General features: G+C 38.6%; 1 protein-coding gene across 1 annotated transcript; it reads left to right on the forward strand.

Moving 5' to 3' along the window:
- The first annotated feature begins 733 nt into the window (after positions 1-733).
- LOC127575052 (gap junction Cx32.2 protein-like) lies at positions 734-18,113 on the forward strand. Its single transcript, XM_052024679.1, has 2 exons — positions 734-832; positions 15,118-18,113. The coding sequence occupies exon 2, from the start codon at positions 15,133-15,135 to the stop codon at positions 16,024-16,026; it is 894 nt and encodes a 297-aa protein (XP_051880639.1). The 5' UTR covers positions 734-832; positions 15,118-15,132; the 3' UTR covers positions 16,027-18,113.
- The last annotated feature ends 6,057 nt before the right edge of the window (positions 18,114-24,170 follow it).

The raw sequence follows: 24,170 nt of genomic DNA on the forward strand, positions 1-24,170 counted from the left end.
TTTCAATGGTGATGGTTAATTGGCTTCCATTTTTCTCGCTCTATGTGTAACACTTTAAGATCTGTAATAGTTGCTCATTTTCTTTATTTGTAAGCCACCAATACCGCTCTTTGGCTTTGTATGGGCTAACACTGAGTTCTTTAAACTTAATCTTTTCTTTCCTTCAACTTGTCAGTTTGACGTTTCTGTTGTATTGCCTTTATTTCCTTCTACATATTTTTGTTTGTACTGTCAACTCCCCTATTTTTACTTCATCTACTTACTTTGTCTGAAAGCTTTTATTTTCTTTGTCCCTGTCCTTCCCAGTTTAAATGACTCTACATCTTCCTACTTATCCATTTTTCCAGGCAGGTCTCAAGGTTAGCTTGTATTTCAAATTATGATGTTGGTCTGATACATTTGGGGTATTATGAAGATATATTGTACCTATAAAAGAAGACTATTGTCACTCCATAATTGAAAGTACCTCATGTGGTCACTTGGGAAAACCAGTTTACATTTCACAACTGATATTTTCCACTCATTAAACAAAACCAAAATCATCCAGATGTTTCACTCTACATTTATTAAATAGGATTATTATTGCATGCTTATTGGAACAGATGTCTGGTTAATATGCACTAGTGATATAGATAAGCAAGAATGTAACCTTGATTTCTGTAGAGAAGCAAATAAACTTCGTGCTTACAACATTTTAGAACAGTAAACATTTGAGTTACTTATGCAATACCCTGTTCTTTTAACAGTATACGTGAGCAGCTGCATCCTCTAGAAAACTTCCTACACCATTATAAGCAGATTGTCTCTTTTAACCTGGTGCTATTTAAAGCAGGTAAGTGATTCAGCTGTCATTTGTTGATATTAACGGAACAAATTTCCTTCCTGGATAAAATTGTCATTTGGTTTGTGGAAAAGAGCAATTTAAATTTCCACATTTTACAAAGGAAAACTTGACATTGTTCTAAATGTAAGAAAAATGCATGTGCATGGCAGGGGGATGGAAACCAGGATGTTAGGTTACAAGATGCTAAGGTAAAGGAGGAAGTTTATAGAAACAAGTCCAATGAGGATGGCAAGAAGGACAGGCAGGTGAGAAGTCAGGATAATTTGCTGAATAATAGAAGTACAACAGGTCAGGATGTTAGGATACAGAATGTTAGGATAGGGGATGAGGTATATAGGAACATGTCTAAGGTAGTATGTAGTGAAGATGGTAAGAAGGATAGACAGGTGGAAAGCCAGGATAATCTGCTGAACAATAGAAGTACAACAAAATTAATAGCAGATACTGGACTAAACGTACTATATTTAAATGCATGTAGCATTAGGAATAAAGTAGGTGACCTAGTGGCACAACTACAGGTTAATAACTACGACATTGTGGCAATCACTGAGTCATGGCTTTATGATGGATGTGATTGGGGACTGAATGTCCAGGGGTACACAGTGTATAGGAAGGATAGGCGGGTAGGCAGAGGGGGAGGTATGGCCATGATGGTTAGTAGTGATATAAAATCAATAGAAAGGAAGGATATTGGGTCAGAGGAGGTGGAATCCTTATGGGTGGAGCTAAGAAATAGCAAGGGTAAAAGGACAATAGTAGCAGTCATACATAGGCCCCCTAATAGCAGTCAGCAAGTGGACGATAAGTTGCAGTTTGAGATAGAAAAAGCCTGCCAGAGTGACAATGTGAAGATAATTATGGGGGATTTTAACATGAAGGTGGACTGGGAAATCCAGAATGGCGGTAGTACTCAGGAGAGGGAGTTTGTGGAATGTGTAAGGGACGTTTTTCCAGAGTAGCTTGTTGAAGAGCCCACCAGGGGATTGGCTGTTTTGGATTGGGTGCTGTGTAATGAACCGGAGGTGATTAGGGAACTAAAGGTAAAGGAACCACTGGGAACCAGTGATCACAATATGATTGAGTTCAGTTTCAAGTTTGAGAAGGAGAAACTGATAACTGGTGTATCGATATTTCAGTGGAACAAAGGAAATTACAATGGTATGAGAGAGGAGTTGGCCCTAATTGATTGGAAAAGTAAGCTGGCTGGAGGGATGGCAGAGGAGAAATGGAAGGAATTTCTACAGGAAATAAGGAAATTGCAGGATAGATATATTCCAAGAAAAAAGGTTTTTAATGGAAAAAAGGCACAAATGTGGATAACGAGAGAGGTGAAGGCTAAAATAAAAGCAAAAGGGGCGGCGTACAAAGAAGCAAAAATTAGTGGGAAAACAGAAGACTGGGAAGCTTTTAAAAACCTGCAGAGAGAAACTAAGAAGGTCATTAGGAAAGAAAAGATGAATTATGAAAGGAAGTTGGCGGATAACATTCGAAAGGATACTAAGAGTTTTTTTAAATACATAAGGTGTAAAAGAGAGACACGGGTTGATATAGGACCAATTGAAAACGGTGCAGGAGCTATTATAATGGACGATAGAGAGATGGCAGAGGAATTGAATGAATATTTTGCATCGGTCTTCACCGTGGAGGACATTAGCAATGTGCCGGTTAGTCAGGAGTCTAGGAAGATTACTAGGGAGAAGGTGCTAGGAAAACTAAATGGGCTAAAGACTGATAAATCTCCCGGACCAGATGAGGTGCATCCCCGGGTTCTGAAGGAGGTGGCTTTAGAGATAGCGGAGGCATTGGCAATAATTCTCCAGAAATCGATAGATTCTGGCGTGGTTCCGGAGGACTGGAGGGTCGCAAATGTAGTTCTGTTGTATAAGAAAGGTGGGAGGCAGCATAAAGGAAATTACAGACCTATTAGTCTGATGTCAGTGGTGGGAAAGTTATTGGAATCTATCCTCAAAGATGGGGTTATGAAATACCTAGAGGCGCAAGGCAAGATAGGTCCTAGCCAACATGGTTTTGTGAAGGGAAGATCCTGCCTGACCAACCTATTGGAGTTTTTTGAAGAAATCACAGGTAGGGTGGATAAGAGAGAGGCAGTAGATGTTGTGTATTTAGACTTTCAAAAGGCCTTTGATAAGGTGCCTCACAAGAGACTGATTAATAAGATGAGATGTCATGGAATTACAGGTAGGATAACAGAATGGGTGGAACATTGGCTGGTTGACAGGAAGCAAAGAGTGGAAATAAAAGGATCTCATTCTGGTTGGTTACCGGTTACTAGTGGTGTGCCGCAGGGGTCAGTGTTGGGACCGCTCCTTTTTACCTTGTACATTAACAATTTGGATGATGGAATAAATAGTTTCGTGGCTAAGTTTGTGGATGACACCAAGATAGGGGGAGGAGTAAGGAGTATTGAAGAGATAGGAAGGTTGCAGAGGGACCTAGACAGTTTAGGAGAATGGGCAAGGAAATGGCAGATGAGATTCAATGTAGAGAAATGTGCAGTTGTACACTTTGGAAGCAGAAATAAGCGGGCAGATTATTATTTAGGAGGAGAGAAAATCCAAAGCATGGAAGTACAAAGGGACTTGGGGGTACTCGTGCAGGATACCTTAAAGGTTAACCACCAGGTCGGATCGGTGGTAAAGAAAGCGAATGCTATGTTGGCATTCATTTCGAGAGGTATAGTGTATAAAAGTAAGGAAGTGTTGATGAGGCTCTACGGGGCACTAGTGAGGCCTCATTTGGAATATTGTGCGCAGTTTTGGGCCCCACATCTTAGGAAGGATGTGTTGACGTTGGAGAGGGTTCAGAGGAGATTTACGAGGATGATTCCAGGGATGAAAGGGCTTATGTATGAGGAGCGTTTGTCGGCTCTTGGACTGTACTCACTGGAGAACAGAAGAATGAGAGGGGACCTCATAGCGACATTTAAAATATTGATAGGAAAGGACAGAATAAATGTGGCTAGGCTGTTTCCCTTGGTGGGTGAGTCCAGGACCAGAGGGCACAATCTTAGAATTAGAGGGTACAGTTTCAAAACAGAAATGAGGAAAAATTTCTTTAGCCAGAGGGTGGTGAAATTGTGGAACTCCTTGCCACGTACAGCAGTGGAGGCCAGATCAGTGGGGGCGTTGAAGGAGGAGATAGATAGATATCTAACTAGTAAGGATATCAAGGGATATGGGGATAAGGCCGGTAATTGGGATTAGAATAGTTTTTTTTTTCTTCTTCTTCCCCCATTCCCCATTTCTCATTTCTATTTCCCTTTCCTTGGAGCAGACTCGATGGGCCGAATGGCCTGCTTCTGCTGCCTTGTCTTGTGATCTTGTGAAAATTATGGATGTTGGTTATGTCAATTTAAATTCATAGTCCAGTTATTTTCTGTTTTAGTTCTAGTTAATTTGCTTTTCTCTCCTGAAGATGTTTCCCCTTACCCTTAATTCTGGCTCACTGAGAAAGCACTCCTATCATTGTCCCAAACAGGATCATGCCATTCACCATTGACTGGAGATCAAACTATTTGCATATAATCACTTTTAGATTAGCCAAATATAAATTGTATTGTACACTCCATTAAGCTATGCACTCAGTTTGAGACCAGCGCTTACTGAGGGAGGGCATCAGTACTGTCTTCTACAGATGTGTGTGTCATTCTCTGACCTAAAGAGTAATGTTGTGCATTCACACTTACCTGCTGTCCTCTGCTCACCAGAATCCAAATGTCAAATGAATTTTAATGTTGGCTGAGCTGAAAAGACAGTGGATACAATCAAATGACTGACAGGGCAATGGATTTATTATCAGTTGCTGGACAGAAAAGTCAGCCTGCATTAACATTCACAAAATGCAAACAACCTTAAAAGGTTCTTGGGTGTCAACATTGTCAGCTTTGCTCTTCGCCAACTGCAGTTATGGTGCATAATGATGCCAAACTGATGCCATCTTATTGATGAATCACACTATGCATTTTGCTAAGTCAACATTAAGTTAACACAGATTATACACCATGACAACTCTATAACTGTGGGACAGAAAAATAACATCACATTACACTCTTCTAGTTAGGTTATTCACTTATGTATTTTGCTGTTAAGGCAAGACCAATTGAAAACTGCAAAAGTGAGATGTTTGTTAGGCAAAGGTATTAAAGAATGATGAATCATGGTGGAATGAAGAATCATGGTGGATAAATGGAGTAAGGTATGGTATAATTGAATAGAGTTATAGAGGCATAGAGCGTGGAAACAGGCCCTTCGGACCAACTGGTCCATGCCGAACAAGATTCCCATCTAAACTAGTCCCATTTGCCTGATAAACTAGTCCCGTTTGGCCCATATCCCTCTAAACCTTTCCTATCCATGTACCTGCTTCAATCACTTCCTCTGGCAACTCATCCCATACACTGACCAGCCTCTGGGTGAACAAGTTGCCCCCAGCTTCCTATTAAATCTTTCCCCTCTAGTTGTTGATGCCCCAACCCTGGGAAAAAGACTGTGCAAATTGACCCTGTCTATGCCCCTAATGATTTTATGCACCTCGATAAGATCACCCCTTATTCTCCTACAGTCCAATGAATAAAGTCCCAACCTGCTCAACCTCTCTCCATAACTTAGTTCCTCAAGTGCCGGCAACATCTTTGTAAACCTCTTCTGCACTCTTTCCAACTTAATGGTATTTTCCCTATAGCAGGATGACCAAAACTGAATACAATATTCCAAATGTGGCCCCACTAACATCTTGTACAACTGCAACATTACATCCCAATTTCTGTACTCGGTGCCCTGGCTGATGAAGGCCAGTGTACCAAAAACCTTCACCACTCTGTTTACCTGCAACTTTCAGTGAACCATGTACAAGAAAGGTAGCATAGAGTTTGAATGGCCTATTCTTATATGGATAATTGCACTTCCCTGTTAAAAGAAGATAAGCAATCTGTTTTCAAGACACTGTCACTATTGTTCCAACTGATGTATTGTGCAAAGGATTGACTGACAGCAGTTTGCTGTTTGGCATTTACCAAAGTGCTGTAGCTTCTTGTAATCTGTTAAAATAATATCTTTTCACAAGTTTACATAAGAAATGAGATTGGGAAGAATTCCACCGTTTGCTGCATCCTTTGGCTTCCAAGGAATGCAATATTATAGCACTGGAGAATGTGTCCTGATGACTGAAACCAGTTTGGCTACACTGGAAAGGAGAAACAGGTTAGGATAGAGCAGAGGAGTGCACTACTTCTATCTATTGGAGCCACTGCTTCACTGTGTGAAGTTATTGTAGAATTAGTGTAAATAGGTGGTCGATGGGCATCACAGACTGATTGGACCAAAGGTTCTGTTTGCATGCTATATCTCTCTGACTTCAGCCTTCAGCAGCTCCTTATCATATCTTGCAGGGTCTGTTAGAGTCAATTTAGGCATGAAAACCCCAGATACAACTGCTGGTCTAGGTTCAGTAACAACAAGAAAGGGCAGAAGTGACCTGCTCCATTAATTAACAGTTTATTTGAGAAGTGACCAGGTGTGAGATTCTGGCAGATCCAATTCCGCCCAGACTGAGGCCATTCTATCAGATTCACAAGTCAGTCCTTTCTCATCGAAACTTTATATTTGTTACTCTTTCTTACCTTCAATATGCAACAATCAACAATCAAACAATTAATATTAGATTGAAAAGCAAAATGCTGCAGATGCTGGAAATAAAAACAGAATAGACAGAAGACAGATATTGGAGATAATCAGAAGGTCAGGCAACATCTGACAAAGACCTTTCATCAGAACTAATCAAAATTAAAAATCAAACAAGTTTTTAGTTGTAGAGAAGGGGGAGGGGAGGGGAGGGGATCAGGAAAGGCTGAATGACACAAGAGGTGGTGGTTCTGACAGAGAGGTGGTGTGATAGGCTTGTAAATCAAGAAGATATGCCTGGAGGAGATGGCAATAGAAGTAGATAAATGAAATCAATGAAGGATAGAGGAAAAAAAGGAAGATACACGAACAATACTGTAGCTTTGAGATATAAACCAAGAATATGAGATGATGCTCCTCCATCTTACATTGGGCTTCAATGGAGCAGTGTAGTAGGGCAAAGACAGTGAAGTCAGAGTGGGAGTGAGATAAAAAAAATTAAAGTGACAAGCAACTGGAAATGCAGGGTCAGCCTTGTGGATGGAACAAAGAGCAAAATCAGACAGTTTGACAAGATATAGACACTGATGAGATAGAAGTGAATGTAGATTAGGAAACATTTATAAAGAGTGCACAGAAGGGTGGAACTGTTAAAGGAGGAGGAAAAGCCTGCAGGAAATAAATGTCCAGTTTTGATGAGGGCAGAATTAATCATATCTCCACCTGATTCATATAAAGTGACCTCCACTGTGTGTTCCATCCACAACTGAGTGCCCACAAACCTTATTCATAAAGCAGAACTGCTTGGTTAATTGTTGGAGGATTACATGCACAGCAAAAAGACAGCATGGTCAAAGAGAAGAATGGGGTGTGACTGTGCAGAAATTAACAGTCATAATGTCACAATAATATCATTCAGGTTGATAGAAGTATTTTTAATAAAATAAACACAATTTTTTTATATTGGGTGGTTCAGAAAAAGCATGAAAGCTCTTCCAATAGTATCATAGATGGCTCAGTCCTGTCCTTACAAAAATTACATTATTATTTTGCTCAAAAAATCACCATACTTTTGACCAATTTAGTATTACAATGATAGTCATGAAACCTTTGGTTATAAAACCTTAATTACAATTAAACATTATTCATCTTCTACAGTACCCACTCTAGGAGTAAATGGCATGGAAATTCATGTTTGCTTCAAACATGATTTAAAATTTTACCATGTGGTGGATCTTTTCTGAACTGTTCTCGTGCCACTGGGCAATGGTGTTTGTACAAAATGAAACATACCTGAGAGACATATTTCAGTCCAGATGAAGGGTCTCGATCCGAAACATCGACTGTCCATTTCCCTCCATAGATGCTGCCTGACCCACTGAGTTCCTCCAGCGCTTTGTGTGATGTTGCTGATAGGCATGATTTATGTTTTAAATGCAACACAAACATTGACTCTTTGTAATTTTTGGAGTCAAGCACAAACCAGAAACTAATGTGCCCTATGTCGATAGGTACACGGAGCTTAGAAAAATAGAGGGCTATGGGTAAGCCTAGTAATTTCTAAGGTAGGGACATGTTTGGCACAACTTTGTGGGCTGAAGGGCCTGTACTATGCTGTAGGTTTTCTATGTTCTATGTTCTATGTCCCTTAATGAGTGGTGCATTTTAAGTATGATGGATTAGGGTGAGCTGATGCGAAGATTTCCAAGATGGAAATCAGGCCAGATATCCTGCTTCTCCAGTGATCACCTGGAGATTGTGATGGCAAGGTGAACACTCGGAAAGTGCATCAGAATAAGGATCAGAAGTCTGCTGTTCCTTGCATTTGAACAAACCCCAACAATGTCTTCAGAAATGAACTTTACAAAAATACAGGTACATTTCATTTCTAATAGCTTTGCAGAAGTAGACTTGCTTCTGTCTGTGCGACCTGCTTTCCTGTTTGTGCCCACATTGTTTTTTGCAGTGTATGCAAAGTCAAATATTGCAAAAGCATACAAGCTTACATATCAACGTGCGAATCAGGAGTAGCAGTAGGTGACTCAGTCCCTTAAGAAGGGTTGGTCATTTAATAAGATTGTGGCTGATCTGATTGTAACTGCATTCCTGTCTGCCCATGATAACTTTTTGCCCTTGCTTATCAAATATCCCCCAAGCTCTGCCTTAAGAATATTCAGAGACTTTGCTTCCACTGCCCTTTGAGGATGAGAATTCTAAAGATTCATGACCTTCTGAGATTAAGCAAAAATAACCTCATCTCTCTCTTACATGGATGACTCCTTTCTTTAAGACAGTGACTCTAGCTCTAGATTTTCCTGCATGGGGAAACATTTCTCCACATCCAACCTGTCAAGATTACCCAGGATTTCACTTAAGTCCCCTGTCATTCTTCTAAATCCCAGTGGATACAAGGCTAGCCTGTCTAACCATTACTCAGAAGGTATCCTGCTATCTAAGGTATTAGTCTACCAGGACTTCATTGAATTGCTTCTAATACATCAGCATCCTTCCTTAAATAAGAAGATCAATACTGTACACAGTATTCCAGATATGTTCTCACCAATGTCTGATATAACTGAAGCATAACATCTCTACTTTTGTGTTCAATTCTCTTCACATAAGCAATAAAATTCTGTCACCTTTCCTAAGTATCCATTCTGCTTACTAACCTTTTCAGAACATGTGCTAGGTCACCCATGTCCTTCAGCATCTCAGAACTCTGCAATATCTAATGTCAATGATATCACTGCAGCATGCCCTGTATATGTGCTTAGGTATGTAACATACATGGAATACACAATCCAAAGATCAATGTGTGATATGTGCACTATAATTTCTTGGTCATATTCAATGATTGATTCTGCCCTATAATTTAATCCTGTAATCAGTAAAAAAAAAATGACCATATCATTGAACCAAAGTTCTGCAAACTGGTATAAACCAGTGAGTTTCTTCCTAGGTAAATAATGATTTAGTTGCAAAACACCTACCTTAACTTGACCTTTGATAGGACAGACTGTATATGCAAATAAACAATTGATATATTTAATTGTCGCCAGATCAAATGGATAACAGACTAAAATCCAAATGGAGAGTATTAGCATTATTTAGTAGAAAAGAAAATAATGTTTAATTTATCCATGTTGTGAAAAATACTTAGATTGGGTAAACATATGCTGGGATATTTTTTGGCTAATAGAATTTTTGAATATTGGGCAGTAAGGCACCAACACAAAGTACGATCTGTAAAAGGTGCAGATTGACATTGTAGAATACTGAATGTGAAGTGCTGTTTAGAAAAAACAATAAATCCACCAAGAACTATGTTACTTGACTTTTTAAGACTAATCAGCCTTCATCTCATATTGTTTCTGCTGTCATTATTAATACTGAAACTCTGCTTCCAAATATAAAGCTACCATTTTCTATCTTATCAAGCTGAGATTACTTACTTGAACATCTATAGATATTCATATATTACCCAGTGAATAAATTATGTCCAGCAAAATACAAGGAGAATTAATTACTTTATCAAATACTGTTTTAAATTAAATTGAAAAAAAACTTTAGTCTGCTACCCTTACAGAATCCTACATCTAAGTAATGTATAACTTGGACAATTTGCCTAAAACATTAGATGGCTGAAGCCGCATTTAATAGACAGATTGCAAATACCATCTAATCTCAAGCATGACACCTGTGAATTAATAGGTTTTCCTAAACAACTCCTTAAATGTTATGTTCCATGACATGCTTCACTCCTTGCACCCTACTCCTTGCTGCAGCAACTCTGTAATAAAGCATATTGCCTGTGGTTTTCACTACTTCTAGATATCATAAAAATTATGGAATTTTAATTTCCAATGATTGTGATTAAAAACTTGTATTCCACATTTAAAAAAACACCCGCATCGTGTGAATCTAGGTACATTTTCTTTAAGTTTCTACCCTGTTTGCTGTTTGAGTATTTGTAGCAGTTTTAAAACAGATTACTTCAGGGCTGAAAAATGTGGACAGGACATATGGAGGTAATTCCAAGTGTAATCACGCTACTGGTGTTAATGGAGCAACCTTACTTTGTGCCACAGATAGTTGCATTATTAAGTCAGTTATGTCCAGAATTAGCATCAGTACATCAGCCTATGATTTTAGGAATGATTGAATTGCTTAACAGATTAGTTTATCATGTCTGTTGGGTCAGATTTGGCACAACTGCCTCATATTGTCTGTGAATAATCTAGACTAAATAATGCATGAAGTATACCATGAAAGTACAGTACCAGATTTCACTGCTAATTGCCAGAAGCACTGGACAAACATCATTTAGCAGCAAATGAGCCTGGAGCACACACTTTGAAAACACTATTTAAAGCAGCTGTAATATGGCATACAAAATGGTATGGAAGGTAGTTAGAATGCGATCTCTCTTTGAAACAGCAAGAAGGAACAACCATTGAATGAAAGTTATCTATATGCCAAGACTTCTTCCACCTTCTCAGAATGTAACATAGCCCCAACTCATTCCTCAGGGTTGGAGAGCAGACATAGGAGGATTCCAAGAACCACTGTGAACAGAAGAATCTCAATGTTACTGCAACAAATAAGCAACTGCAGTACCAGAAGAAATGACCAGTGATTTAAAACAAAAAAAAGGACCCTTGGTTGGGATTAGTTGGCTGATAAAAACTGAGAATGTAATCTTTAAAGAGTGTGTGTTTCTGGAGCTGGATAGGAGGAAATGGAAGCAACTGTAATGGCATTTCTGCCATGGGGAACCTTGGACATAGTTGATGCTGCTTCACTGTGACAATGTTTCAAACGACTGGAGGGTGAAATTGGAAACTTCATGAAAAATAAAATGTTAAAATAGAATATACGGTATTGCAGTACTTTATTGAAAGTGATCATTGGGGCACATTTACATTCTTCCTGCTGGCGATAGAAGGAATGGGTGGGATCCTAGCACACCTAACATTCCTGAAGCTGGTCTAGGACATCCAGGATCCTTAACAGGTCAAGGCTCTCAGGGTTCAGTAATAGAGGGACTGGACTGGGCCTGGGTTTAGAGACCAGAAACCAGGGATCAGGGACCAGGGACTAGACTAGTCATCAAGCCTGGAACCTGAAACCAAAGAACTTGGAGGCCAAGGAACCAGAGATCCCAGGAGCATAAACCTTGGGCCCAGTTCATTTTCTTAGCCTGAGTCCAGATCTAACTCTGTATCTAGCCCCTGAGCTGGAGTACCGTACAGATTGGCACAGGCCTGTCATAATATAACATTGGGGTACACTGCTTACATCAAGATGGAACACTTAAGTTAATTCATCATCCCAAACGAATAGGCCTGAAAATCTGGAGAATTTACCAATTCCTGTTTGGATGCCAGATAGGTTTGATTTCCCCACTTACCCCTTACCCTCTTCCTCCCTATCCTCTCGTTCACCCCTCCTCTTCCTTATACTCCATAACATCCCTTGTCTCCCTTGTAACTCCCTATTTAGTCTCTCTCTATCTCTTTGTTTTGTATCTCTTTCCCTATCCCTTCTGCTCCTCACCACTTCTCCCAGCCTTCCATCCCCCATTAATGTCTCCGTAACATTCGTCAGCCCTGCAACTCTCTGAGCTCTCTGCATTCCAATTCTGGTTTTTCATGCATCATGCATTTTTTAATTGCTCCATCACTGATAGCCATGGTTCTTGTTTCCGATGTTGTCCTTTCAACCTTTTCTCCAGTTTCTTTAGTGCCTCCATATCCATTTCATAACATAGAGACCAGAATGCGTGTTTGGACAGTTCTCACTGCTGTGAAGTAGGCACTTGCATTACTATATTTGAAAGACATATTGTAAGTCTTCAGGAGCTTGAACTCTGTAATTCCTTACATATAGAGAGAGGGGATGCCTACTTGCACATGAGATGGAGACAAGCTCAGTGGAGCAGCTGTATTAGCCACTGAATCCAGTTTTGGCGTTTGGACTATATCTGATTTTGGGTCTCATTTGAAAGCAGCCGGTAGGATGGGAGGATTGCTGGCTCCTCTGCTTTTCTAACTATTCACCTTCCTTTTGTTGAGCAAAGTCAGATCAACTTAGCGTAGAAAATTTCCCAATGTGTTTTGTTTTAATCAATGTTGCTGCTGTTCACAATGTAGCTGAATCTATGGATATTGCTGCTTTACTTTAGACTTTTTACAAATCATTTTCTTTCCTTAATGATTAAATATCTGTTAAATTTTCCTATTATTGTGTTATGGTTCTCACTGTCACAATCTGACTAGTTGAACCCTGGGAGGATACTGTCTGCTTTATCATCTGTACAGTATATAATTGTGTTTGCTTGTCTATTGTTCTACTCTATCTGCCGCACTTGACACATTTCCAAAGCATTTTCCAGTTGGACCATTACTCAAGCTTGAAAAAATCTAATTTCAATGAAGGAGCTACAGGGATATCAGCCTCTGTCATATTGAATTTTAATAGACATTTAAAAAAAACACTAGAATACATTGACATTATTTCACCTGTGGCCCTTTGTCTTTCATCTACCTGTTTGATGTTCAAGTTGACTTTTTTCCTCATTTTCAGAAAGCAGATCAAATAAAATTAAGAACTACCTTTTGAATTGCAGTAGAAATGAGGCAATTCCTGATGAAAAAATAGAATTTTACTTTCTGAGGGCAAGTGACAGTTTGCATGTCCTTTGTAGAACCTTTAAGCCAACTCTGATACTAATATCTTGGTTAGCAATGTGCTGTGAAGTTATAAATAGATCATTTGCATTTTGTACTAAGAATCCTCCAATTAATGAAGACTCTATTTATTGTTATGCCATAAAAATTAATACTATATGCTTAAGAGGAAACTTCCTCCCACATTAATGACAAAATGTCATAAAGCTACAATGTGTTCATAATACTCTGTAATAATTCATGGTCCAGAAAATTTAAGATCTCTTCTGTCAGCAGCTTTAAATTCCTGGGCATTAACATATTGGATGACCTGCCCTGGGCCCAGCACATCAATGCAATCATAAGGAAAGCATGCCAGCACCTTTAGTTTCTTAGGAGGTTAAAGAGGTTCAGCTTGTTACCGAACACTCTAAAAAATCCTCTGCAGATATACTGTTGAAAGTATCTTGACTGGTTGTATCATGGTCTGGTATGGCAATTCAAATGCACAGGAACATAAGAAGCTGCAGAGTAGTGGAGTCTGCCCAATACATCAAGGGTACACCCCTCCTCACCATTAGTAGTACCTACAAGAAGGCACTGTCTTGAGAAGGCAAGATCTATCTTCAAAGATCCCCACCATCTGGGTCATGCCATCTTTTCGCAGCTTCCATTGGGCAGGAGGTACAGAAGGCTGAAGTCCCACACCACCAGGTTCAAGAACAGCTACTTCCCTTCAACCATTTGGTTCTTGAACCAACTGGCAAAACCCTAATCACTACAGTTTAGCAACACTATGACCACTTTGATCACTTTGCACTAAAATGGATTTTGTTTTTTTTTGTTCTAATTGTGTTCTTTCCTGTAAAAATTGTGTATAATTGATGTTTAATTTATGTTTTTCTTGTGAATGCTGCTTATATGATGCTATGTTCCTGTGAAGCTGCTGCAAGATTTTCATTGCACCTGTGCATATATGTACTTGTGCAAGTGACAATAAACTCAACGTTGACTTTGAATGGGTGCAAATTCTTAGGGAGGAAACACGTAACCCAGGCTACCTCCCTACTGTAACCTTCCAATCTGAGGGCTGGATCAATCTTCTACATTCATAGAATGATAAAGGCAAGCCAAAGAAAGTAGATTGAATGTTACCAATATAAAAGACTTCACTTCAGTTACAACATACACCCAGAATGTTCATAAAGTGGCTACAATTCTTGGAAGATAGCTCCACCTTAAAGAACTACAGGTAGATCCTTATATCAATGCTGGGTTTAACATACCTAGAGCAGCCCACCACATTGTATCTCAAACAGAGGAGATGTTCGATTCTTTCTGAAAATGGGGATTTTACAAGGTAGGCCGGTGTATACGTTGCGTAATGGAATATTCATATTCACATAGTGAGGTACCACACCTCAATCACCAGCAATTTTATCATTCTGTTGTGGAATATGGTAATTGCCATGAAGACCAACATTTATTACCCGTTGCTACCTAATTACCCTTGTGATGGTGATGCTGAGCTGCCTTCTTAAACTGCTGCTATTTTTATAATGAGGTTCTCCTACAGGGTTGTGTAGAGTATTCAAGAATTTGAAGAAATGGAAAGGAAACAGTCAAACTTTGTCCTTGAATTTTTGAATTTTATTTTTAATTCAGTAGAATTGCTTTGACATACATTAAATGATTCACATAAATTGTAAAATAATAAAATAAGATTTCAAGGATTTAATTTGAAATTATTCCAGGGGCTGAATTTTCACATGGTTTTTCCTCATGTACCAATTGTACACTTTTCCAAATCTTCCATGGCTTCTCCATTGATGTTACGTCAGATGAGTCAGACAACTCTTGCAGAAATTCACTCCAAGAGTTATAAGACAAAGGACAATGTTATCATTCAATTAGTAATGCAGGTGATTTGTTCTGAATTTAATTGTGTGTGTGTTTAATTTGGCAGGTATATTTTTGAACAATGGGAGACTGGACTTTTCTTGGAAGACTGCTGGACAAAGTTCAGTCACATTCTACAGTGGTTGGGAAAATCTGGCTCACTGTATTATTTATCTTCAGGATCCTATTGCTTGGAGCTGCTGCAGAGAAGGTTTGGGGTGATGAACAATCTGGCTTCACGTGCAACACACGCCAACCTGGTTGTGAAAATGTCTGCTATGATGAAGCTTTTCCCATTTCCCACATTCGCTTTTGGGTTCTTCAGATCATTTTTGTTTCAACACCTACCTTGTTATATCTTGGACATGTCTTACATGTTGTCCATTTAGAGAAAAAAGTACACAAATTAACTGATGAATCTGTAGGCATCTTCAAAAAAGTTAAGAAGACATCGAAGTACATTGTAAATCATGGAAAAGTGAAGATACAAGGGATCCTACTATTCACCTACTTATTACATATATTTTGTAAAATTTTGTTGGAAGTTGGTTTCATTGTGGGTCAGTGGTATCTCTATGGATTCTCTTTGAGTCCCATATATATGTGCAGTAGATATCCCTGTCCTCATATGGTTGATTGTTTTATTTCACGTCCAACAGAGAAAACCATTTTCATCATTTTCATGCTGGCTGTGGCTTGTGTGTCACTTCTTCTAAATATAACTGAAATAGTTTACCTTGTTTTCAAGCAAATAACTGTTTCGACACATAAGAGGTATCAAAAACATGTCCATCCCCGATTTGTTGTTGAATCTTTTGATAAAACAATGTTCCCTGCAGATGTATCTCTATCAGATTCTAAACTGAAGCCCTTTAGTACAGAAGCAGGCAGTAGCCAGGATCCCAAGACTCAGAATACCATTAATTATGGGATTGAAAAGTGTAGCGAGGAAAATAAAGACAGTATAGGAAAATAAAGTGAGCAAGATGTTCGATAAGTTAACCTGCCTTTACTCCAGAGAGTAGGTAGCTGAAGTAGTACAAATAACCAATTCATGAACAAGAATCTAGAAAGGTAACAATGATTATATTCTTGTATTAGGCATGTCGACCTGAACAAACAATGTAAGGTGAATTAAAAGTAGTTTCTTCTGTCATGACAAAAAGTGTCAGCGTTCTCTATGAATGTCTTCAGGAGATAATTGATCCAAAATGTATAATTTTCTGACACTAGTTCAATTTCGACTGATCATATCCACACTGGTAATTTGCCCTGTAGATTTGTCCTAAAGTCATTCAACTCACTTGTGTGCAAATGATGAAAAGCATGAGAACAATTTTAAAACTGCCTTTTGACCAAGCTGACAGTGCAACATTTCCATTATGTAAACAGATATTAATGACAACTTATAAAGGTGTCTGCCTTGAGTTTTACCATCTGAGTGTATCAGATCCCTCCATGGCAGCCCCCACATTAACCCTAGTATCCCACTTTCCTTGCGTGGCTACACAGCTCCCAATGATTTTGAGACCTTGGTAATGTGACCATACCATGAGTGGATTGGGCCACCACTGGTGACAAGGCTCTAGACAATGTATCCTGTGGCCCCCACCCTAGCACTGCCAGCTTGTGCTGCCAATGGTCTGTTTTACCATTTTTCTTATTATCTCTGAGTTTAAATTGATTTAAATAATATAACTAAAAATTATTAAAAATACATTTTAAAATTTTATGTATTTAAAATACATTAAAGTACTGTCAATTAATTAAAAAACATAGACTTAAAAAAATAAACAAAAAGCATGGCTAAACTTACCACTTTAATGAAGGTTAATAAACCCATTGAAATGAATGGGCCCATGCTTGATCGCCCATGTGTGCTTGATGGGAATCTTGGGAGCAAAAATACAAAGTGTATCTGACCCCTCAGCTCAGTGCATTGCAGAGTGTCTCTGGACACGATGGTGAATGCAGGCAGAACAAGAGCGAGACCAATATGGCCAGAAATCTTGAAGTGAAATCATGTTGGATCCAAAATATCTAAGAATCACTTTAGTTGGAGACAAAACTATTCTTGTCATGTTACCAGTAATAATCATATGCTGTAGAGTAATACAGCACGGAAACAGGCCTTTTGGCCCAACTGGTCCATGCTAACCACAGCATCCTCCCTGCTAGTCCCAGTTGCCTGCATTTGGCCCATAACCCTCCAAGCCCCTCCGCTCCATGTACCTATCCAGATGCCTCAAGAAACTGAAAATACCTTAAGAAACTGAACATGTTTTACTTTCTGTTGGTGTTACTTAATAAACAATTATACATTCATTTTAAGTAATGTTTCAATGTTAGAAATGGGAATGACAAATAAATGTTAAAATTTTAATCAGCTGCCTTTATTCATGCATTGAGTAAGATACAGGTGGCTATATTAGACAAGAGCTCACATTTCTATAACAGTCTTCTTGGTGAAAGATTCCATCTAAGAACATTTTGTTAGATCTAAGATGATTCTTTATTATCTTAATTATTAACTAGCCATAAGTTCTTTGTAAATATGTTTCAAACTTGCAAATGGGAATGAAAGATATTTAAATGTAACCATTTTAATAGTGCCTTTTTATTCATGTTTTGAGAAAGGTATAGAAGAAGACTACACAGGATAACAACTAATATTTCTGTCATAACATCTGTTAAAATCTCAGGATATTTTCCTGGAATATATGAGGTATCGCCTTTGTTTTAGTTAGTTGGGCAAATAAAGAGATAACCAGAATTGTAAAAGTAAGATGTGAGTAGAATAGCAGTAGATGAGAACTTGAAACAGGGAGGGACACAAGAAAGGAAAAAGCTTGTAATGCATGGAACCAAGTTTAGTCCAGCTCTGTTTGAATGTTGTTTGCATATGAAGGATCAATATCTCTTCAAAAGTCAGAATGGTAGTTTGCTTGTGTGGATCAATAAAAATCACATTATATATCTACAGTGCAGAGACATGTTTCTTTCTGTAATACAGCTCTATTTGCTAAGATGTTCAATGGTCAAATAAAAGCTACTAGAAGGTTGTTTCTTGGCTGAGCAGAAACACGATCGACTTTTAAATTGGGTAATGAATTTACGTATATGTCAGAGAAAGGGAGAAGGGACAGGTCTGTGACAGCATGACACAGATGGTGGTGGACCTAGTTTGAGAGTGTGCTAAAGACTACTGAATGTCAAAAGGTGTATCTGGAGAGGTGAAAGTAGGAGAAGACCATTAAAATCAGAAGTTATCAAAAGAAGGTAGTAAAATAAACCCCTGTAAATAATAGATACTGGTGAGATACACATTGACTGATAATCTGAAATTCTTGAATTTAGTGTCAGGTCAAAAAGGTCATTAATCCTGTTGAAAGATAAGGTGCTGTTATTCAAGATCATAGTAAACTCTATTGCAATAGTGTATAGGTCCAAAGACAGAGAAGTTTGAATGGATGTGGGATAAAGAATTAATGTGACAGGCAGCTGGAAGCTCAGAGTCACTCTTATGGACTGACCAACTTGTCACAAGCACCTGACTGGTTCACTACTGTCCTTTAGGACAGGAAAACTGCTGTCCTTACCTAGCCTGTTTTCTCTGTGATTTCAGACCCACAGTACTAAGGGTTACTCAGAAATGGTTTAGTAAGTTATTCAACCCAAGCATGGGCAGTTAAATGCTGCTCTTGACAGTAATGTCCACATCATGTGAATGAATGAAATTCATGCTCAAACTAGAAATTGTGTAATTATTTTTGGCTAGTAACCCCTTGGCGTTGGGTTCAAAGTATTGTGGCTTTTAAGAACATTTTAGAAATACCATTATAGGGCAGAGAATGTGAATATTGAACATCAGGGAAACAGATAGTTGTGGGTGTGGAGGGGTGGGCTGGGGAGGGGTTTAGATAGAGCTCAGCCAAAGAGTTTATTTGTAACAAAGGGCTTTTGAAAGCAAATGGAAAGCAGAATGATGTTGGATGAGTCGATGTAATTAAGTATCATGGCTGAATAAAGGACCTTTGATACTGAATCAGAAGAATGATGGAATAAATTGATATTGGAGAAGTAACGGATATATGCAGAGATATGTCAGTCTTGCAGATCACTGGGGTAGATAAAATTGTGCCTGTACCTATGAAAAGGTTACAGCAATGGAGTGGAGGTAGCTCCAAAGTAATTTCAGGTCAAGAAATAAACACTTATTTCACTCCTCTATGTATTTAGATTGCATGGAAAACTATCACTCATTAGGAGGCAATCATATTAACAAACAGAGATACAAGAGACCACAGATGCTGGAATCTGGAGCAAAAAAAAAGTTGTCAGAGGAACTCAACAGCTTCCTGACCCACTGAGTTCCTCCAACATTTTGTTTTTTGACATTAACCCAGTATTTGGTTAAAGCCTATCATTGAACAGCTATACTGAGTATTCTTTTATTATGCTATTTATTAGTGGTTTAATATTTTAATTACACATGGAACCAACTCTGGTTAACAAGAGGCTCTAATGGTGACAAGCACTATTTTTTACACCATTTACATAGTAGCTATAGCCAGGAAGATCTTCATTCAGTCCATATTCTTGCTGTGTTTCCTTAGAGATGAGAAGGAAAGTTAGTAATGACCCAGGCTAAATGGAAGTAGCAAAATCGAATAAAACATCAGAAAGGCAATGAGAAAATGGAAGCACAGTGTTAAATAAAACTTCAGGAAAAAAGGCATTTAAAATTTAAATGAAAAAAATAGAATTACGTATATAGCAAAAGTACAAGCAAAAGATCAGTAGAGAGCAAAAAAGGAAAAGTCCTATTAATAATACTTCAGTAGTTTGACATGTCAAAGCAGTTATGTAGAGGATGGTGCCACAAAAAAAAAGCAAGGGTTAAAGGCTTGAAAGCAGATGCAGCAAAACTAAAACCTAAAATTTTGGAAATGCAAAAGTGGTTCTGTTTTTCAAGGAAGAAAATGATGTGCTCCATTCATGGCTAGTTGTTAATAAATAATAAAAATAGATTTCCATGTGTTTCCACTGGAAATACTCTCTGTTCCTAGGCCAAGTTCATTTACATAAAAGTGGTCAAGACTGATCCATTAATTACATTGGAGACACAAGAGATTGCAGATGCTGGAAGCTGGAGCAAAAAACAATCTGTCTCAGATGAAGGGTCTCAACCTGAAATGTCGATTGTCCATTTCCCTCCACAGATGCTGCTTGAACCGTTGAGTTCCTCCAGCAATTTGTTTTTTTGCTCCATTAATGATATTTCCTGGAATCTATCATGCAAAGTCAAGGAATGTAGGAGAGTTGCTGCTCTTATAAGGAAAGATTAGGCCATGATGCTGATAAAAGTTACAAACGTAATCAGTGACTTCACATGTCATTTGTCACTTTCTTCATTGCAGCTATGAAAGCAGTACTGTATTCCCCATTTCTGCTAGCTTAGTTACAGGTCTGCATTGTATACTCCATATAGGAGAAGAAGTTGCATTAGCAAGAAAAAGAGATGTTTCAGTAACATCTGCACTTGGTGTAACTGGTTCCAGTCCCAGACTCTAACATATAAAAAACGTATGCCAAAGAATTGTGGCACATTAGGTAAAGAGATATGAATCCATATGAGTAAAGAGATGGTGAGAGCATGAACTCTAATGGATCAGAACAAAATTTACCTGGCATTGTATCTGTAGACACGGAACACATAAGGAAGGCGATAATGAGGCTACAATAGGAACATTATTTGTATTGCTTGCAAAAATATGCAGTGGGTTATTTTAACAAAACTTTTTTGAAAGGTACAGAAAAATAAACAACTGTAGCATCAATGTGCAACTCCGGACAGAATGTTATGCTGAAGGAGAAGCAATGGTTCCTCCCAGTGGTGAAAGTTATGTTCATAACTGCATGTCATTCAATTCATATGGCACATTTTTTTTGGTAACATTTATACTTTAAGTTGTAAAGTACAGTATATAGAAGTAGCATTTCTTCAGGAAGCATAGCAGACAAATGCAAGACCTGCTAAGTAGAGAATGGATAGATCAGAGCCTTTCTTGGGACCAACATTCTGTCTCCTTAGCCACTGAAACTGAAGGAAAATGAAACAGAGGAAAAACTGAAAAAGCCATAAGGTGAATTGGAGACATGCAAGAAATAAAAGAGGGAAAAGAGATTGGATTAAAAGAGAAGTAATAATATGGAACAGATGGAAAATGTAAGAAGAATCTTTAAAATTGCAAAATTGCAAGTAAATCTCTGAGAATATTTTAGTTCCCAGTGGGAATATGAACATAGAATCAAGAAAACGGCACTGAAAAAGGCAAACTATATCACCATGTCTGTGTTGGCAGAAAAATAACCTTCCAGCCTAATCCCACTTTCTAGCTCTTGGCCTGTGGCTTTGTAATCCCCACAGTTTCGACTTTCCTTTATGGAGCCAAAGATAGGAACTTAAATCTTTTCCTTACATGATTAAGTATCAGCTCCAATTCACTGTGCTAAATTTTATTTTCTTCAATGTAAGGGGAGGTTGGTGCTGAGCTTCTTGTCTTCTGTGATTAAAAGAAGAAGGGTCTCACAACTTGTGGTGAATTTCACCTCTAGCTACATTCCTTCTTTTTTAAAATTTTTTTTAAAATTAAATTTTATTTACAGCGTGGTAACAGGCCCTTCCGGCCCAACGAGTCTGTGCCGCCCATTTTAAACCCATATTAACCTACCTGTACGCCTTTGGAATGTGGGAGGAAACTGGAGCACCCGGAGGAAACCCACGCAGACATGGGAGAACGTACAAACTCCTTACAGACAGCAATAGGAATCGAACCCCGATCGCTGGGGCTGTAATATAGTGTTGCGCTAACTGCTACGCTACCGTGCCGCTCTCAGAACAAATTACCATTTGTTAACACACGTAGTAATTGCCACAAAACACACTCTATTGTTTTCTCAGCAAATTCTTTGTTGTTGAAAACCAAAAGAACTGCAGACGTTGGAAATTTGAAACAAAACCAGAAAATGCTACAGGACAGATCTGCAGGAAGAAAAACAAAGCTAACGCTTCAAGTCGAAGATTCTTCATTTGACAATACAGCCTGACCTGGTAAATATTTTCAGCATTTTCTATTTTATTCTCAGTCACTGAAGTCAGAATAACTGATTAATCATATTTCACTTTCATGCTCCCTTTTACTGTTTAATGTTTTTTCCATTTGTCAAAGTTAGAAACACTTTAATTTCTATAGTGTAGTTTGTTTCTGCTTCCATATCATCTTTCTGTCATTATCGTTTATATGGAATGGATCCTTCAGAAAATTAATTGAATCTCCCTGAATGTAACTAATCAATCCACCACAGATCTGATCCCAGTCTAGACTGGGGTCCAGCAAGATGGTATCATCACACCAACAGCTTTTTCAATTTTTTGCACCACAACATTGCACCTCAACTCCAAAAAGTTTAAAATAGGAATAGAACTAATCTACAGTTCAACATTTGTCAGTTCCACTCCATAAGCAAGGTCACTATGACCTTAATGATTCAAATGCAGTCTGCAGACAATACTTGCATATGTGTACACTCAGAGACTGAGCTCCAAGTCATCGATGAATCATTCATTGAAACATACCAGAGAATGGACCTTACACATCTATGAATCGATGATTCTCTGCCTGCCTGCACTGCTGCACAACACCACTCCCTGTCAAAAGACTTTGGAGAACTTGAACTATTTTCCATATCGGTAAAGACAGATATCAATGATGAAATTCCCCAAAGTCTGCAGTGCACTAGCACAGTCTTTGGCCATTTGAGGCAAAGGTGAATGTAATTTCAATATTTTACCAGTATAGTTGTGTAACTGTCTTACAAAATCAAAGTCAAAGTTGAGTTTATTGTCATATGCACAAGTACATGTATGCACAGGTGCAATAAAAAAACTAACTTGCAATGGCATCACAGGCACACAGCATCATACAAGCAACAATTGCAAGAGAAACATAAAATAAACATAAATTATATACAATTTTTACAAGAAAGAACATAATTAGAACAAAAAAAGTCCACTTTAGTGCAAAGTGGTCAAAATGTTGCTAAAATGATTAAGGTTTTCCCGGTTGGTTCAAGAACTGAATGGCTGAAAGGAAATAGCTGTTCTTGAAACTGATGGTGTGGGACTTAAGGCTTCTGTACCTCCTGCCCGATGGTAGCTGGGAAAAGATGGCATGGCCCAGACAGTGAGGATCTTTGATGATGGATGTTACCTTCTTGAGGCAGTGCCTTCTGTAGATACTACTATTGATGGGGAGGTTTATGCCTGTGATGTATTGGGCAGAGTTCACTACTCTCTGCAGCTTCTTACATTCCTGTGAATCACAATCACATCACAAACAGAGCATCAGCCACTTTCTTACTCATACAACATGCTGGCCTGTTCTGGCTTACTTTCCTTTCTGGTCTGAGGGAAAGGGTGTTTAAAGAATTCAAACCCAACAACAAACTCATGCCTATTGATCAACAGTGATCCTGAGATTTCTGTCCATTTCAGAGGCTTGGGTTACCTACAGCAAATTCTATACAAATACCTATACAAATTCCTCCAAATTTTCTGACAGGATAAACAAATCAACATCAGCATCCTCAGCCATTTCCAAGGGGTTGGCCACATCATCCACATTCCTGACACAAGTCTTCTGTTACTGGGACTTCCATCTATTACATACTAGCGGGACCGAGGAAATGCATTAAAGATGTTCTCAAAGCCTGCTTCAAAAATGCAACATCCTCGTTGAACCATGAGAATCTATGGCTTGTTTCTGATCAAAATGGAAAAGGAGCATCCAAAATGGAACTGAGAACTTTGAGTGTCTCTGTTGGAAGCATGTGGATATCCAGCAAAACGGAGGAAAGATGCACTCAGTCTGAAATTACCCACCTGCTCATCCTGTCAAGCACCTGCTGTGCCACATGTGACAGAGTCTGCAGTTCCCATATTAGCCGCATCTGCCACCTCAGCATCCACAGAACTCGAGTGGAAGCAAGTCATCCTCAACCCTGAGGAAATGCATAAGGAAAAGAGAAAGTACCCGGGTATGGATTGTACACAAAACG

Source organism: Pristis pectinata, chromosome 10 (genome assembly GCF_009764475.1).
Source record: "Pristis pectinata isolate sPriPec2 chromosome 10, sPriPec2.1.pri, whole genome shotgun sequence".
Lineage (NCBI taxonomy): Eukaryota > Metazoa > Chordata > Chondrichthyes > Rhinopristiformes > Pristidae > Pristis > Pristis pectinata.

What these genes read in the sequence shown, in the direction of transcription:
- LOC127575052 (XM_052024679.1), top strand. Translation starts at nt 15,133, where the DNA reads ATGGGAGACTGGACTTTTCTTGGAAGACTGCTGGACAAAGTTCAGTCA.